Genomic DNA, 19,693 nt, shown 5'->3' on the forward strand with positions numbered 1-19,693 from the left:
ACAGAGCAGCTCCCATACCATACTGTGACACAGTTGGTCAGGATGCTTTCTATTGCGCAGCGATAGAAGTTCACCAGGATAGCCGAGGAGAGCTGATTCTTCCTCAGTGTCCTCAGAAAGAAGAGGCGCTGGTGAGCCTTCTTGACCAGGCTGGAGGTGTTGGTTTTCCACAACATGTCCGCCGAGATGTGGATCCCCAGGAACTTGAAACTGGAGACACGCTCAACAGCCATTCCATTGATGTGGATGGTGTCGTGTGCCTCTTGACTCCTTCCTGAAGTCCACGATGAGCTCCTTCGTTTTGGTGGTGTTGAGGAGCAGGTTATTTTCAGTGCACCATGTGGCCAGGTGCTGGATCTCCTCCCTATAGGCAGTCTCATCGTTGTTACTGATGAGGCCAATCACCGTGGTGTCGTCTGCAAACTTGACGATGGAATTAGATCCATACACAGGCTTGCAGTCGGAGGTGAAGAGGGAGTAGAGAAACGGGCTTAGCACACAGCCCTGTGGTACACCAGTGTTAAGTGTGATGGATGTGGAGCAGGTGAATCCTGATCGAACATTCTGGGGTCTGTTGGTCAGGAAGTCCAAAATCCAGTTGCACATTGAGGTATTGATGCCCAGGTCTCCAAGTTTGGCTATTAACTTGGTTGGGATGACAGTGTTGAATGCTGAGCTGAAGTCAACAAACAGCATACGTGCATAAGTGTTCTTATTGTCCAGGTGAGTGAGCACAGAGTGCAGTGCCATGGAAACTGCATCCTCTGTGCTCCTATTGCTACGGTAGGCAAACTGGTGTGAGTCCAATGTGGATGGTAGAGAGTCTTTTAGGTGTTCCAGGACCAGCCGCTCAAAGCACTTCATGACGATGGGTGTGAGTGCTACAGGGCGGTAGTCATTAGGGCACCTCGGACTAGAGTGTTTTGGCACTGGCACAATGGAAGTGCATTTAAAGCATGTTGGTACGGCTGCTTGGGCAAGAGACAGATTGAAGATGTCTGTAAAACCCCAGCAAGCTGCTCCGCACATGCCCTGAGAACACGACCAGGGATGTTGTCTGGTCCAGCAGCCTTGTGCACGCTGATCCGGCTCAGTGTCTTGCAGACATCTGTGGAGGAGAGTATGATTGGTGGGTGGTCAGCTGAGGGATTGAGCTTGGTGGCAGTTTCTCTGTTGTCTCTTTCAAAGCGAGCATAAAAGTAATTTAGCTCGTTCAGGAAGTTGACATCAGTGGCTGCGGGGTGGAGTGGGTGGGTTTGTAGTCACTGATGGCCTGAATGCCCTGCCACATGCGCCGAGGGTCAGAGTTGGAAAAGTGTCCTCTATCTTTAGCTTGTAGCAGTGCTTGGCCTTTTGATGCCCCTCTTCAGGTTTGCTCTGGATGTGCTGTAGGCTTGTGCATCTCCTGATCTGAAGGCAGTGTTGCGTGACTTCAACAGGAGTCGCACTTCCTTGTTCATCCAAGGCTTCTGATTTGGATATGTGGTGATCTGTTTCTGGGTTGTAACACTGTCAATGGTGATATTGATATGATCCAATACAGAGGAGGTGTAAGAGTCAATGTCTGTGTGAGCACCACTGGTGGCTTGAGAAGCAAACATACTCCAGTCTGTGTGTAGAAACCTTTCCTGGAGTGTGGAATCTGCCCCGCAGGCCACACCTTGATGGTCTTCACTGATGGCTTCACACGGTTGATGAGGGGTGCATATTTGGGGTGAGGAACAAAGAAAGGTGATCTGACTGTCCCAGGTGGGGAGGGGTGTCGCAACGTAAGCTCCAGCCATGTTTGTGTAAACATGGTCTAAGGTTTTGTTTCCTCTGGTGTGACAGGAAACATGCTGGTGAAACTTGGGTAGCACTGACTTTAAGTTTGAGTGATTAAAGTCACCTGCAACAATAAAAGCCGCCCGGTGATCAGTCTGTTGTTTACTGATGGCTGCATGAAGTTCTTTCATAGCAAGCTTGGCATCAGCATCCGGGGAATATAGGCTGCAGTTATAATGGTGGAAGTGAACTCCGCGGTAGATAAACGGTCTACATTTAACCATGAGAAACTCAAGGTTAGCTGAACAATGACTCCCAACAATAGCAGAGTTTGTGCACCAAGCTTTGTTAATGTAAATGCACAATCCACCACCTCTGGTCTTACCGGAGCCATCTAATGTTCTATCCGCCCGAGTGTGTGGCGTCCGCTAGCTCAATAGCGGTGTCCGGTATTCCGCTGTTTAACCAGGTTTCCGTGAAGATTAGGACGTTACAGTTCAAAAGTTTCTTGCTGTGTGTGATGCTGAGTCGAATCTCCTCCATTTTGTTCACTAGCGACCGTACATTGGCAAGGAAAATGCTGGGTAAAGAGAGCCGGTGTGGTGTTAGCCTTAGCTTAGCTCTTAGTCCTCCGCGCTTCCCCGCCTTTGTTTACGATCTCGACGCCGCCTGCGAGCACTTCCGCCCGGCCGGGTAGGGTGCATAGCCTCGGTGTCCTAGCGATCTCAGGAAGGAGTCAAGATTGTCCATAAAAGTGTCGGAAATTGCAAACCGATATCCAAAAGCTCACAACGGGTGTACGATGTAAAGGCACAGCTGTTCTGCACGAACAGGCCCGAGATGAGTAAGAAAAATACCGCAAAATCGCAAAATCTGGAGAGACCCAGAGCCTCGCGATGTACTCGCGCCGCCATCTTGGGAAGGGTCGAACATACTTTCCAGAAGGCCAACAATTCACTAAAAAGGTTGTTTTTTTTGTTTTTTGTTTTTTATTGGTCTTATGAAGTATTCTAATTTGTTGAGATAGTGAATTGGTGGGTTTTTGTTAAATGTGAGCCAAAATCATCACAATTAAAAGAACCAAAGACTTAAACTACTTCAGTCTGTGTGCATTGAATTTATTTAATACACGAGTTTCACAATTTGAGTTGAATTACTGAAATAAATGAACTTTTCCACGACATTCTAATTTATTGAGATGCACCTGTATATCCCTTATAAATGAATCAATACAAAATTAGTAGTTATTAAGATTGATGTGGTTTGGAATTGGTAAAATGTTCTTGGAAATAAATATATATGATCAGAATATCAACTTGCATAATAATTATGCACACACAATACATGAAAATGTGCCAGTAGTCATCATTATCTACCAGGCAGTTGTTATTCTTTTGAGTTGACTGGAGTTCTCTCATCACTAGAATATTACACTTTTATCAGCCAATCAGATTATGTATAACTCAAACTCAAACACAACTATTAAAAAAGGTTCAAACATTCACTGGTGCATGGTGAAGGAAGGACAATGCATTAAGAGCCGGGGGATGAAACCTTTTGAATTTGAAGATCAATGTAAATTGTACTTAATTTGTCTTCCGGGAAACATGCAAGTACCTTCTGTTGCTTCCGAAGGGCAGTACTAAATGGGAAATTAATGATATTTCATCAAAATAAGAAAAAATTGGACATCTTCATCCTGCTCAAAAGTTTTCACCCCCTTAATGCATCGTGTTTCCTTCAGGAGCATCAGTGAATGATTGAACCTTTTTTAAATAGTTGTGTTTGAGTCCCTCAATTGTTCTCAGTGTGAAAAGATGGATCTCAAAATCATACAGTCACTGCTAGAAAGGGTTCAAATATGCAAAAGATGCTGGAAAACAGAAGAATCTGCAGGATATGGAGGAATTTTCTGAAGAACAGTGCTCAGTTTAACTGTTCAGAACAAACAAGGGACTCATGAACAACCATCACAAAAAACAAAACAACAATTTTTTGCACCCTCAGATTCCAGATTTTCAAATAGTTGTATCTTAGCCAAATATTGTCATATTCTAACATTCAGCTTTCAGATGATGTATAAATCTCAATAATAAAAAAAGACCCTTATGACATAAAAACTGCATCCCTGTTAGCACACAGCTCTTATGTCATGGGCAGGTGCGCTATCCGGCTCAGACCATTCTAGTGAATGAAAAGCTTCTGCTGACTGCTGCCCAAAAATGGTGCCCAGGGCCGCACTTAAATTCTGACCTTTTAAGGATGTTCCACAAAGATACCAGCCAAACTTTCTACACATTTAACAAGCAAAGATTTTACTCATGGAATCTCATTAATCTTAATCACACAAAGGTAAATGACACCATTCCAAGGACTGGAGGTTATCGCACTAATATCCTTTTACCATTGCACGCAACTCAGAATAACCCTGGCTAGGCCCCATTTGTATTGAAGGGCATTTAGAATGGGTGCTAATTAAGGCCAATAATTTCTTTAAGTGGTGGGAGCGATCCATGCAGTTTGCCAGCAGCTCAGTCTGAGGTAGGGGAGGGCTCAGGGCCTGTTTTTTATTCAGGTTGTGATCATTTTAACAAGGAAGAGATTTAATTGGTCCCATTGCTTTCTTCTTTATGCCTGCCATTTTTTTAGAGACCCCCCTCATTTTTTCTTGTTTAAAAGAGCTAATTTTAGATATGAATGGTTGCATGTAATAGAGGTCTACTACCCGACCCGAGACCAATGGGACCTGACTGACCAACATGTTTTAAATCAGGTTCAAGTCAGTGTTTTTTTGTTTGTTTTTTTCTTCAGTGATATGTTACAATAAAGTCCCATTAGTTAATGCATTTACTAGATCAAGGTCAAGGTTAGTGATGCAAGATTGTAGACTTACACAAGGCTGAAATGGGCTACAAGACCATCACCAAGCAGCTTGGTGAGAAGGTGACAACAGTTGGTGCGATTATTTGCAAATGGAAGAAACACAAAATAACACAAAATAATCTCTGGGGCTCCATGCAAGATCTCACCTCGTGGAGTTTCAATGATCATGAGAACGGTGAGGAATCAGCCCAGAACTACACGGGAGGATCTTGTCAATGATCTCAAGGCAGCTGGGACCATATTCCCCAAGAAAACAATTGGTAACACAATACGCCGTGAAGGACTGAAATCTTGCAGCGCCCGCAAGGTCCCCCTGCTCAAGAAAGCACATGTACAGGTCCGTCTGAAGTTTGCCAATGATTCAGAGGAGAACTGGGTGAAAGTGTTGTGGTCAGATGAGACTAAAATCGAGCTCTTTGGCATCAACTCAACTCGCCATGTTTGGAGGAGGAGGAATGCTGCCTATGACATGGAGGTGGAAACCATTATGCTTTGGGGGTGTTTTTCTGCTAAGGGGACGGGACAACTGCACCGCATCAAAGCGACGATGGACGGGGCCATGTTCTGCCAGGGCATTGAAAATGGGTCGTGGATGGGTATTCCAGCATGACAATGACACACGGCCAAGGCAACAAAGGAGTGGCTCAAGAAGAAGCACATTAATGTCCTGGAGTGGCCTAGCCAGTCTCCAGACCTTAATCCTATAGAAAATCTGTGGAGGGAGCTGAAGGTTTGAGTTGCCAAACGTCAGCCTCAAAACCTTAATGACTTGTAGAGGACTTGAAGAGGTGTGGGATAAAATCCCTCCTGAGATGTTTGTAAACCTGGTGGCCAACTACAATAAACGTCTGACCTCTGTGATTGCCAACAAGGGATTTTGCCACCAAGTACTAAGTCATGTTTTGCGAAGGGGTCAAATACTTATTTGACTCATTAAAATGCAAATCAATTTATAATTTTTTTGAAATGCGTTTTTCTGGATTTTTTTTTTTGTTGTTATTCTGTCTCTCACTGTTCAAATAAACCTACCATTAAAATGATAGACTGATCATTTATTTGTCAGTGTGCAAACATACAAAATCAGCAGGAGATCAAATAATTCAATAACATAATAACATAACATAACATAACATAACATAATAATGGCATAATGACATCAATGACATAATAATAACATAATTATACTAAAGGTGTAAACAAGTTATGCATAAGCCTGTATATATAAGCCTGTATATATAAAATAGATGTTTTAAGAGATGATTTCAATGTAGATAGTGACTGGGATGATCTAATAGAGAGAGGCAAAGTCTTCCAAAGCTTTGGAGCCAGAACTGAGAAAGCCCTACCTTTTTTTTTTTTTTTTTTTTTTTTTTTACTAACAATGAGCAATACATTTAAAATAATATAAATATAAACAGTAAATACACCTTTTCACTGTTAGATCAAGTCGTTAAATAATTATTTTGAATATAATTATTTATTAATGTTGAAATTAAAATGTGGCCCACAGTTTAAAAGTATTCTTCATTGTTAGTTAATTTTAAACAATGTAGTGAACTCATGTTAACAAATGAAACCTTATTGTATAGTGTTTTAACATATTACATCGAATTTCGATCAGGTTTGGGTTTATAATAAATAAATAAATAAAATACATAAACAAAATTTTTATTTTTCATAATATTTCATGGTTTCTTCAAGTGTTCCTGCAAAGCTCCTACTTCCAAGACATTCGTTATTACAACATAACACATTATAAAAAATAATAACAATATGGTTGTATTTCTGTATGCATTATGCATAGAATCTAGAAACATATCAAAAACATTGTGCACATAATGCATGGTAATGTAAAATTCATCCAGTATGTAAAATGTTGTATTCAGTATTCAAAATAATTAATAAAAATGGTAAATATATTTTGCTTAGTTTACTTATTTTAACTTTTAAATCTACTATGCTTATTTATGCTTATTAATTATTATGAAAATCAAGTCTTCAGTTTCATCATAGTCAATAATGTACACTTCCACATTAAAAAACACTATTATTATATAATGCTTGTAGCAAAAGCAAAAAATAAGAAAAAAATCATAATATATCCTTTACTTTAAATGAAAAATAATATAAATCACCTGTTCAAATTTATTTAGCTTCAGTTTTGAAGAAAATATTTTTGTTGCGACTTCCTGTGTTTAGAAGGAGTGATATGGTATGCTTTTTCTAGAAAGTCAAGTCAGTTGGTGTTGTAAGAATTTGAATAGAATGAGAGTTCTATATATAGATGCGCTGTATAGCACATATCCACCTGTAATGCTGTTTGTGTCTGATTGGCAGCTGTGTCTTGCGGAGCGCCAGAGTCTCCTGCTAATGGGTCGTTCCATGGCTTCCAGTACACAGTGGGCAGTAAGGTGCAGTACCAGTGCGAGGAGGGCTATATGCCTGACGCGAGCAGCCTGCTCACCGCCGTCTGCCTGGAGGATGGCACCTGGAGCAACGTGGCACATCCTACCCGCTGTTTACGTGAGCAAATCAAGCCCTCTGTTTCTATGCCAACAGCATGTTAAAATCTACCGCCTCATTGAACCGCCGCAGTCAGCCGCTTTCTCGCTCGGTTCCCCCTCTGAGAGTAATGTAGGGCAGGTAATAGGCAAAATTAACAATAATGACTTGATTTTTTGTGGTTTGGCAACTCAAACAAGACAAATGGTATGATGTGGCATGTCCCCCCTCTGACCTGAATTACCATTAGCCTACAAAGCCGACAAAAAGAGCCCACAGCCAAATAACCGTGTATTATGCATTCAGAGGTCACGGTGAGAAAGACGCTCATTACAGCCGATGTTGCTACAGATAATGTCATTTAATATTATGATATTCCTCATCATGGACAGAAAGGAGAAAGGATGAGGCTTCTGCCCTGCTCCGTAACACTATGTCAAGGTGTTCTTTCATTCTAGAGCTTTCAGATGATAGTATGACACATCCACGGTGTCTGAGACTAGCTGTAAGCTACAGCACTCGAGATGTTTGTAATTATCTAAACAAGTGCGAGCTGAGGGACATGAAACCTTTGTCATGTAGAACATGGGGGGAGAGAACATTATGTGAGAGATAAAGGCAGTGGGAGGGAAAGATGTTTTGGTCTCCTTAAGATCTTGTTTAGTATACCTGACCTAGCTTGCATGCCTTTTTTTTCCCTCAAAGTTTGATGCGCCCGCACCAAATTATGCTTCTTTTGAATCCGAGCTATGCACTGTGCTGTTCAATCAAAGGACCATCTGTTCCGTGCTGGCTGCAATATTGTTCCTCTGAAACCTTATGTTTCCACTTCAGTTTTCAACCACCTTTATATGAACACACAAGACAAATCAACCACATTTTCCAATCTCGAATGTGCTAACGAAATGTAACAAGAGCCAAGCCATTCATAGGTTGACTTAGAAAGAGTGAAAACTCTTTCAAACATTGCTCTTTTCATTTGAAGTCAGTCCAAGATTCTCAACCAATGGTGTGAGTTTATAGAACAATGGTGAATGTGAAATGTGTAATTTTAACCAAAAATAAACAACCTCATTGAAATTTTGGACACAGCCTATGGGATGCTTTTTAAATAGCATACTCTGGACACGTGTTGGCTACTCATTCATTTTAAATGTAGAAAATTGACATTTGGTAACACTTTATAATAATTTTCAAACATTATATAATGCTTAACAGATAGAATATTCAAATAGCTAGAAACATGAGATAATTTACTTAATGTTTACTAGTAAACTCATTAAACATTGCCTAATGATTAACAGATCATTAATTCATGTAAATGAAATAGCTTACAAATGTCATTAAACTTTAGGCTCGTGTACTTTCTACAAATCTACAAATGATATTAACAGATGTTATATAATGATTAAATGCTGTTGAGGATTGTTATATAATCATTGTATAATTTCTGTTAAAATCATTTGTAGATTTGTAGAAAGTACATGAGCCTAAAGATCCGTTAAGCATTATATAATGTTTAATGATTTATTAATGACATTTTTACTCATTGTAAACCATTTGTCAAAAAGTGCCTGATCATGAATTAAAAGTTTAATGACATCTAAAAGGATTTCAATTTACATTAAATAATGATCTGATAATCATTAGGTAATGTTTAATTAGTGCAAATTTTATCGAATGATCTGTTAAGCATTATATAATGTTTGTCAATGATTTAATAACGAAAGTGTTACCTGACGTTTTAGTGCAATGTAATTTCAAGCACGTAAAGCAGCCTTTGAGAAGCCATGAGAAGCATGTATTCAGTCAAGTGTGTCCTAACTTTTCTCTGGTATTGTATATCTATCCCATAATTCCTGTAAGCTCTAGTTATTCCAGTTCTAGGACCCACAAGGTCATGGTTTTCCATTAATGCGTTCTTTGCTTTCTGTCCTGCAGCGGTTCAGTGCCCTAACATTGAGAGCATGCTCTCAGAACACATGGTGTGGCGTCTCATCTCGGGCTCGCTGAATGAGTTCGGCGCACGAATAATGCTGAGCTGCTCCCCGGGCTACTATCTGATGGGCAGGAGGACCATCAAATGCTTAGCTAATGCAACATGGGAAGGGCTGGAGGAGAAGTCTACCTGCAAGAGTAAGAATGCTTTTACACAAACACAACGAGACAGACGCACATACACTTTTGTCCATTTTGGAGCTTGGCTGTATAAATCATCGTCCACTTTCATTGTATGGAGAAAAAAAAAAAAAAAGAAGCTCTGTCTGTCATCTTTTGTGTTTCACAGAAGAAAGAAAATCACATGAAAGTGAATAATTGATGATAACATTTCCAATTTGGGCTGAACTATTCCTTTAAGAAGACCCCACAAAAAAGCACAATTGAATTCCAAATTCCGCTCTTGGGATTTCACGAAAAGATCACTGTGTTAATTACCAAACAGCATCCATTGTGAGCTAATGAAACAAATTCATTAGGGTAGCTAATATGTCTGAAATCTGGCCGCTCTCTATACCACGTCTCGTTTATTTCTCCACTGATCCAAGCGTAATCCTCTGGATTTAGCATGCGCGCATAAGACGCCATCCACTGCTTAGTCAGTTTTGATCGTGGCCCGGTTTCCACCATGGGGACAGGCTGTGTAAACAGTATCACGGTGATTAAGTCTTCGGTGAAAAATGCTTTAACTAATTCGAGGTCAGAGAGCAAATGTAAATATTCTAATCAGAGGCAGCTTAATTTTTAATGTGTTTACGCACCATGATGAGTAAGTTGTTAATGAAAGGAACAGATGCAAACAGCTGGGGATTAAATTGTAATTGGACTTCTTAAAATGTCAAAAAATAAATGTGTGTTGATTGTGTGACTAGTGCATGCACCTAAAAATGCATTAGTGTTGTTTGCTAAGGTAAGCATCGTTATTACTGTTGCTCACTCTCAGAGTTATGGATTTGAACAAATACCTAACCCCAGGTATGAAATCTTGTGTATTTAATCCTGTATCGTTGGCGCTACAGACGAGAAATAAAACCTCAAGTTGTGCTTATTGTTGAAGAAAGAGATTAAGTGACCAGATTTATGATTTTCACCTGTTAGACAAATATACAATCTTATAGGCTTACACTGAAGCAGGAATATGAGCCATAACTTGATACCACAATATCACAGCGACACGCTGACACTCAAATCTCCCTAGCACCCTGGCAAAAGTTTTAAATGGCCAATCACTGCTCACATTTGAATCTAGTGGTAACACTTTATTTTAAGGACCGATTCTCATTATTAACTAGCATGCATATTATTATCATATTGGTTGTTAATTAGCATATATTAATGCCTTGTTCTGAATTATCATATTTTAGATCCCATAATACTGCCCCATACCTAAACATAACAACTACCTTACTAAATATTAATAAGCAAATAGGCAGCAAATTAGGAGTTTATTGAAGCAAAAGTTGTAGTTAATAGTTAATCATGGGAACTGTACCTTAAAATAAAGTGTGACCAATCCAGTTTACATAATCACTATGAATACGAAAAAAAAAAAAAAAAATGCTTTATTTTTTTCTTCCAGTTCACTCACAGTTCTTCTTAATTTTTTAATCTGCAGTTGTTCTTAGTTTACTCTAATTAACATATTAAGTGTAAATATACCATGTAGTCTCTTATTTAAAATGAGGGCATACAATAATAAATATGAATAAATACTGTTGAACAACTGTTTGCTAAATATAGAAATCAAACTTTTGTAAACAATTAAAAGCTACTTAAAGGTTTGGTAACACTTTAGGGACCAATTCTCACTATTAATTAGTTGCTTAGTAGCATGACTATTATTAACATATTGGCTGTTTATTAGTACTTATAAAGCACAAATTTTGCGTGACCATATTCTACATCCCTAATCCTACCCAATACCTAAACTTAACAACTACCTTATTAACTAATAATAAACAGCAAATTAGGAGTTTATTGAGGCAAAAGTCATAGTTAATGGTTTGTTAATAGCGAGAATTAGACCTTAAAGTAAAGTGTGACCAAATGTTTATTTAAAATGGTAGAAAATGTCCCTAATATATTTATGTACATTTTAACCTAAAGTTTAATCAAAACAAAACAAAATAAATGTATGTACATGTTCTTTGACAGTAGTGTAAGTAGTGTAAATACCATGAAATGTTTATATGATTATCTTTATGGAACTAGAATTGTATGTAGGTATTTAAAGCATGACAATAAACTAAATGTTCAATTTCATTTTTGTATATTTACATTTGTTTTATGTATTTATTTATTTTTTCTCGATACTACATTGTTAAAAAAAAAGTGAGAAAACAGTAGTAATAAACAGTAAAGAGTGCGCAAACTTTTGACTGGTAGTGTACTTCTATCACCCTTGAAATGTCCACGAGTATAAAAAACACATCTGTTTTGCTTTTAGCCATGCCCCCTTCACCCCTCCATTTCCTGGTAGCTAGTAGTCACTGTGAATAAGAATGGCATATGGTGCCCATCATCAGCAATGTGACCTTTTTTCAGCTAAAATTACCATGTGTATTCAAGATACTGCATTGACTATTTCCTCCAGTCATTTCCTGTGGGGAGCTTCCATCCCCTCCTAATGGCAAGAAGATGGGCACCCTGACTAGCTATGGCGCCACGGCTATCTTCATGTGTAACACAGGGTACACTTTAGTGGGTTCGCATGTGAGGGAGTGTCAGGCTAACGGTCTCTGGAGTGGAGATGAGACCAAATGTCTGGGTAAGTAGCATCTTTCAGCAGGGCTTCTGTGATCGGACGTTATTATTACTGAACCATTCATGTGTAGAGAAAAGCAAATCTGTTTACTGGATGTTTTCCTACTCTATTATATTATGCTTGTATAGTTCTAGTTATTGTACAGCACTAAGAACTATGTGATTTCCCTAAGTAGGACATGTTCCTAGAAAGACATTCTTTGTTAGTCCCAGAACAACATTCCTATCAGACATTCACAGCTCTAACCCTAAATTCACATAGTCTTGTGTTGCCAATATTAATTTATGGCTTCTGTAGTGCTAGATAATACTGGAACTAGGGAAAAATCCTTGAACAAGCATTGAGAGTAGCAAAAACTAAGATATGCCACTGTCTGACGATCAGCGCTGACCCTTAGACACATCACCTGCTGCTTGACCAAACAGCACGGAGGGCATTCCATCAAAATGTCAAGCGGTGACTGCCAGAGTGCTCTCCGGACGTTCTGTGGTGCTGATGTGTCTGTGCTTCATGCTCTGTAAAACACGTTATTTGAATTTGTGTTTGTTTAGTAACAAGATTTGATTTTCATGAGATGTTTGTTGAATCTGACCACTTTTGAAAATGTTTTTCAGCTGGTCATTGTGATTCTCCGGATCCCATTGTTAACGGCCACATCAGTGGTGATGGATCTAGTTATAGGGACACAGTCGTTTATCAGTGCAACCTGGGCTTTCGGCTCATCGGGACGTCGGTTCGTATCTGCCAACAAGACCACAGGTGGTCAGGCCAAGCACCTGTGTGTGTTCGTAAGTGTATTTTATTTAATTTTTAATGAATACTTTTCTGGGTCTGTCTAAAGTCTGTCAGAATATTCAAATGTTTAGTTAGATTAATGACTTAGATATTTTATATAATAATTAAATCATGTCACGTCTAATTTATTTATATAGCGCTTTTCACAATGTTTCAAAGCAGCTTTGCAAAAAATCATGATGTTAATGTTTATATGTTAATATCTGGGAGATTATATAATTTACGTGTTTTTGTGGTGATACAAGCAATCAAGCAGTTGAATAGTTAAGGTTATTAAAAAAAAATTAAAATCAGGTAGTTGAGATATACTGTATTTCCAACTTCATAAAGAAAGCTGTGGCATAATACAGTTGATATTTTTGTGTCAATATCAACAAACACAGCTGAGATTTGCTATATATTTGCTTTACATTCAGTATACTATATATGCAGTTAAAGTAGGATGTACTAAATAGCAACTTTTAATATATCGATGGGCAATAATACATTTTACATTTATATTGTTTGATGATATAACAAGCAGTTGAGATTTGATCTAGTATATACTGCCTTGAATATGCAATTTTTTTTAATCTGGTGATCTTGATTAATTACAAGGCATCAGATTATTTGCAGAAGAAAGCATTAATTTAAAAAAGTGTCATTAACACTTTAGTATAGGGACCAATTCTCACTATTAACTAGTTGCTTATTAGCATGCCTATTACTAACATATGTTTATTAGTCCTTATAAAGCACATATTCTGCATGACCATATTCTACATCCCTAATCCTACTCAATACCTAAATTTAACAACTACCTTACCTTCCTACCTACTAACTATTAATAAGCAGAAAATTAGGAGTTTGAGGCAAAAGTTGTAGTTAATGGTTTGTTAATAGCGAGAATTGGACTTTACAATAAAGTGCGACCAAAGTGTCTTTAGAAGTCTTATTTTTCTTTCTTTTTTTTTTTAAAGTTTAATTTACAACCACACTTTTCAGTAAAAAATTGTAACTTCAACATATGCACAAGCCCTTTCAGCAGCTTCAAAAAGGAAGTGATTGACCATTCTCCCTTTCTTAACAGCCATAACCTGCGGCCATCCTGGAAACCCTGCGAACGGTCGGACAAACGGCAGCGAGTTTAATCTCAACGATGTGGTCAACTTCACCTGCAACACAGGGTATTTGTTGCACGGTGCATCCAGAGCGCAGTGTCGCATGAACGGACAGTGGAGCAACCCTCTTCCTGTGTGCAAGGGTATGAACCTTTCAATAAACACGATTTTACTGTATATCAAATGCTTCCAGGCAGCCTGTCCCTTGTTGAAAATCTCAGCGGAGATGCAGCCTTGAACACCGTCTTGTTATGCGAGAAGCTCCTTAGTGAGGCTGTTTAACACCCACAGCTCATGGGCTTAGCATTAACAGAGCGAAACCAGCATCTGTGCTCAGCAGTCTGAGTCAGCCAGTGAATGACAAGAAGCAATGTGCAAATAATTCTCTGTGTGTCATTTCCCATCTTGAAGTGTCGATTTGAAAGTCAAATGGGTCTGCAGCAACCCGTGTGACATTGTGGGATGCTTTCTGACATTAAGTAGGAGTAACTGTGCACATCTTGTCACTTTAATGATTAATTAATGTGCAAAGGAAGTTGTTGATGGTGGCCTGGTGAAATTGAATCGTGACGGAAAATGGAGGCAGGTCAACGCTTCTAAGATGGACAATTCCCCACAGGCTCAGCCAGAGCCCAGGGATGAAGCACTCAGCAGGGAGAACGGCTGACGTTCCTCTGTGTGGATGCATTGTTCCATGAAACAAATCCAACATTGAGTTGATGTGAGCTTTGTGTTTTTGCTGGTATTTAGAAAATAACTAGACCTTTTTTTTATGGCCAGTTTAATAGTTTTGACTAAACCATGTGTGCATATATTTCACTAGTAGAAAAAAAGGACATTTACTATTGGTATAATTGTAAGCTTATTATTATCCAATTGTAAAAAAAAAAGGTATGCATGCACAAATGCACAAAAGATGTGTAGAATTGTCATATATAAATGAACAAGGTAGAATTCTAACACACAGTTCTTTAAGAGGAAAAACAGTCATATACAATTACACAAAAAAATAGAAATGTTAATACACACAATTTTAATTAGAATAAAATAGATTTGAAAATATATATTTTTTTACACATAATTGAGAACTGTTATATATAATTTAAAAGTATGACTGACATACACACACACACACACACACACAAAAAAACATTTTAACATTTTAGTATAGGGACCAATTCTCAACTAGTTATTAGCATGCTTATTATTAACATATTGGCTGTTTACTAGTACATATAAAGTACATTTTCTGCATGACCATATTTTACATCCCTAATTCTACCCAATACAACTTAACAACTACCTTGCTAACTATTAATAAGCAGCAAATTAGGAGATTATTAAGGTAAAAGTCGTAGTTAATGGTTTATTAATAGTGAGAATTAAACCTTCAAATAAATTGTGACCAAAAAAAGAAGTAGAATTGTCATATACATTTGTAAAAACCTGAATTCTCACAAGTAATTGTTATTGTTTTACAACTGTCAACCATATCACAATTATATGCCTCATTCTTATACTGAGCTGCTCTGATAAGATATGTATTTTCAAGATACACTCAGATCAAATCATGATGTCTCACAAAGAAAAACAACACACCAATAACAGGTGCCAATTATCAACTTTTTAGCTGCTTGTCCACCCACTTTTCCTCTCCCAGGGGGCTTAATTGAGTGCCGAGACATTGACAGCTGCCACTGAGGCAAGGCAGTCTGGTTTATTTCCCCTGGACATGGCGTCAACTTCTATCTTTTTTTTTTTTTTTTTTTAAATTGCGATGGGCAGTAACTGAATTTGTAACTGCATGGTCGACACAGCATGCCAAGAACAGCATGTTCCCAGTTTGAGTACAGAAAAATGTAATATGACCACATCTGTCAAAATCTGTCACTACAGCATAGAAAGAATCAGTTACATGTGTAGAATAATGTTCACTGCATGAAAATATATTTCAACTTTAGATCAGAATGCATGCATGACATGTTCTAGGTATGCACGGAAAAACAAAAGACCCATGGCTGTTGAGGAAGTGCACAGATAAAAGGCAAAGTAAGTTCTGAAGAAGCACTATTCACCCTCTTATAATCCATATCTTCAAAAAGAAAGTGCGGTTTACGGTTTGGAGTTGATTGAAATTGCTCCAGAGGCTGCACCAACGATCCTACTGTTCAGCCTCCTTCATTGATTTCTTCTGTCTTTCCTCACTCTTGCTTCCCTGTCAGACATTAAGCATCTGGCTGTTTTTATCTTGCAGTGGTAAACTGCTCTGATCCGGGCTTTGTGGAGAACACCATTCGTCACTCTCAACAGCGCTACCCCGAGAGCTTCAACTACAGAAACACCGTGATGTATCACTGCAAGAGGGGCTTCTATCTGCTCGGCTCCTCCGTCCTCACCTGCCAGTCAAATGGCTTCTGGGACAGATCACTTCCTAAGTGCCTTGGTGAGTGATAGCCTCGTATTCCGTCCAATACACACTCGTCCAGAGATTCATGCAGTGCCAAAAATGGCTTTGCTGTTATGCTTCAATAAACATTTTCTAAATTAGAATTAAGGTTCTTGTTTCCAGTAATATCCAACATTCTTAAAACAATCTCAATTCGTTGGAGAAGAAAAATTATTCAAGATTATTAAGACCTTTTTTCAGAGAATATGTTTGGCAATTGAATAAAAAAATAAATAAACTTAGTTCATACTTATATCCTATAAGTCTTGCGCAAGTTACTAAGATATTTAGGTATCTTTGCTTTAAAAAAAGAGACAATCTTCTGACTGATTACTATTTTTGTTTATCTTTTATTATTATTATTATGATTAATATTTTTAGAACTTGTGCATTAAAGGGAATGATTTTAGAGATTTGGCATTCTGACAGTGTGCTTTACAATGTTAAAAGTAACAATAACTGTTGAACTGTCAGCACACTGAAGTCATCTCTTAGAAGTTGCATTTCTAAATTCATCCCTTTAAAAGCTCCACCACTACAGCATAAAGGACCAGTTTTGTAACAAAGACAAGACTTTTGTAAACAAGACAATTATTGAACTGTCAAAATGTTCTTGAAATGTTCTTGAAATAGTTGGTCAGTATACAAATGCAGACGGACATCTTTTGCCATTGTCTCGCATCTGTTTTTTTGTTTTGTTTGCTTTTTTCCCAGCATGTCTTGCTGTGAGCATTGTATTTTTAAGTGTATTTATAACTTGACACATTGTATATTAAATGTGTCAATTTAAAAATAGTTAACATCATCTCACATCTCACGACTTTTACTTTTTCCCCCCTAGCTGTTTAAATGCAAGCAGCCTTTGTGATTGCCTCTTAGGAAAATGTCTGATTGGCGTCTGGATGTGGCTTTATGTTTGATGAAACAGTATAATAGCATACTGCATTTACTCTTTCTGCAGTATATAGTTTGTAAGCAGTGCTCTGTAATTTATCCTGCGATGCAGTGTGGTTGACTTGACCATTAATTTTAAGTTTTCACTGTGATAGATGAACCAGAACGAATATCAGCTGTGATTTTACCATCTCCTTCTTGACTATTTGATCAGACTACCAAATGATATTTTTACACAAAAAAAAAGGAATAAAGTGCAAATGAACCATATTAATTTCCAAGGTTTTGACTTGAAACCACTTGCTTGAATTAAACAGGCCTCAAAGGTTAGATCATGTGACAACAGTGTAGCTTATGCCTGTTGTTCACACTTACCATTAAAAATAATATGCAGTATAATGTAAAAAAGGGTAACCAGGCCGTCATTATACTGTATTGAGTAATATTAATTAACTGCATGTACTTACTATATGGTTAGGGTTAGGATAAGGGTTTGGCTTAGGGTTACTTGCATGTAATTATGCATATTTTATTAGTATTATAATAGTAAGTACATGTAAAAAGGACACCTTAAAATGAAGTGTTACCAAACACTGCATAGATATACCACATAAATTTTGAGGCAATGCGGCAGAAATACAACTTTTTTTAATAATATGCAAAAGAACACTGAAGTTTTAGCAGTTTTGAAGTATCTTATCAGAGATCTTCGGTCTGCTTTCTTCTGCCCCCCATAGCAATATCCTGCGGTGATCCCGGCACACCGCCATTTGCTGTCATGTCGGGCCAGAAGTTCACCAACAGAGCCGTGGTCCATTATTCCTGCAGCCAGGGCCGAACTCTGGTGGGGAACGCCACGCGCCAGTGTCTAGAGGATGGCCGGTGGAGCGGTTCTCCACCCTACTGCTCAGGTACACACATCAGCAGGTGGCAGAGCCTCAGGGCGGGAGACTGCAGACCAGCCGGCTGATCTTTAAGCCTCTGTCTGAGCAGCTCAGCTTACTTCAGACTTAAGTGTATTTCTGAGCTCAGACAGATTTTAAAGTTTAAACAGTAACTGCTGTTGACATCAGCGCCGACAAAGTGTTGTTTCCTCAAAGTCCAGATGATGTGCGCATCAGTCAGCTCTCTGACATTATATGTTTATGTGATGTGTTTATAAAATAATAACGTAGACCAGACTGCCCTGGACTAGAGCACAGCAGTGTGGTCAGAAGAACACACATTCATTTCGTTCATAGAAAAAACTGATTTTAGCAGTAACTTACATTTAAGAGAGATCTAGCATGAGCTCTGAAACTGATTTGTTGCTGCAGAGGATTTCCAAATTCCTTTTGAAGAAAAAAATCCACCAATCAGAGAAGTCAGAAAAACAGGACTTGTGCCAAAAAAGCTCAGCAGTGACACCCACACCTATAAATAATTGAAAATTATATATATTTGAGTAAAGGCCCATTCACACCAAGCACGATAACTATAAAGATAAAGATAAAAATATAGTTCTAAAAATCATTCTCAATATTAAAGAATAGCAGCTATAACGATAAAGGCACAGAGAAATGATATTGTTGGAATCACGATAAAAACATTGATAACCAATCAGAATCCATCCTTCTATAACGAGCTTGAAAATTTAAAGCGGCAGACGAGCATACGCTGAGAATAAACAGACGATATTGGCCGCTGGTGTGGACGCTAATATCGTTATCTTTATAGTTATTGTTCTTGGTGTGAACGGGGCTTAACACTTTACAATAAGATCCCATTAGTTAACGTAAGTGAATGCATTAGCTAACATGAACTAACAATGAGCAATATACAGCTTTTATTAATCTTTGTTAAGGTTAATTAATTAAAAGGATATTCTTAATTTTGTTAATGTTAGTTCACAGTGCATTAACTAATGTTAACAGATGCAACCTTTGATTTTAAACATGTATTAGTAATGTCAAAATTAGTTTAGGTTAATTACAGTAATTAACTTACTGTAGAAGTACTGTTTGGTTATATTTAATAGTTAACTAGTAAAGTGTTGTAAAGGGTTACACATTGTTGTATATATCTGAAGACTGAAAAAACTTAAACCCCCGGTTTCACAGACAAGGCTTAAACCTAATCCCAGACTAAAATCTAAATCTGAGCTGTTTCAACTGAAAGAAACTTGCTCTGACTGATTTTAAAATATATCAGTGTCTTTATTTTGTCTCAAAATGTACACCAGTAATCTTTTTTCTAAGGCATGTTTATAAAAATTTCTTAAATGTCCTAATTGAATCCTGGTTTAGTCTAAGCCCTGTCTGTGAAACCAGGCCATAATGTAACGTTGCTATAAAAGGAGTCAATTGTCTTATATTTTAGCATCTTTTTATTTAATTGTCATTCATGGCATGAGTATGTGAATAAACTTCACAGTTTGGTACAATTTTCATACGATTTGTTGTTTTGGATCAAATGTAAATGTAATGTTTTTTCTCAGTTTTTTGCCTGCTTCGTAAATGTTTATTTAATAATTGTTTGAAATCCCTGTGGAGAAAAACATTTCTGGAA

General features: G+C 37.9%; 1 protein-coding gene across 1 annotated transcript in view; it reads left to right on the forward strand.

Annotated features, from left to right (window-relative positions):
* Positions 1-19,693, forward strand: part of LOC131552435 (CUB and sushi domain-containing protein 1-like) — a 165,714-nt gene that overhangs the window by 115,354 nt on the left and 30,667 nt on the right. Inside the window, exons 37-43 of the mRNA XM_058796222.1 lie at positions 6,985-7,170; positions 9,091-9,285; positions 11,741-11,914; positions 12,526-12,699; positions 13,776-13,949; positions 16,061-16,249; positions 17,884-18,057. Of these exons, the coding sequence (XP_058652205.1) occupies positions 6,985-7,170; positions 9,091-9,285; positions 11,741-11,914; positions 12,526-12,699; positions 13,776-13,949; positions 16,061-16,249; positions 17,884-18,057 (1,266 nt within the window). The remainder of the gene's footprint in view (positions 1-6,984; positions 7,171-9,090; positions 9,286-11,740; positions 11,915-12,525; positions 12,700-13,775; positions 13,950-16,060; positions 16,250-17,883; positions 18,058-19,693) is intronic.

Source organism: Onychostoma macrolepis, chromosome 13 (genome assembly GCF_012432095.1).
Source record: "Onychostoma macrolepis isolate SWU-2019 chromosome 13, ASM1243209v1, whole genome shotgun sequence".
NCBI lineage: Eukaryota > Metazoa > Chordata > Actinopteri > Cypriniformes > Cyprinidae > Onychostoma > Onychostoma macrolepis.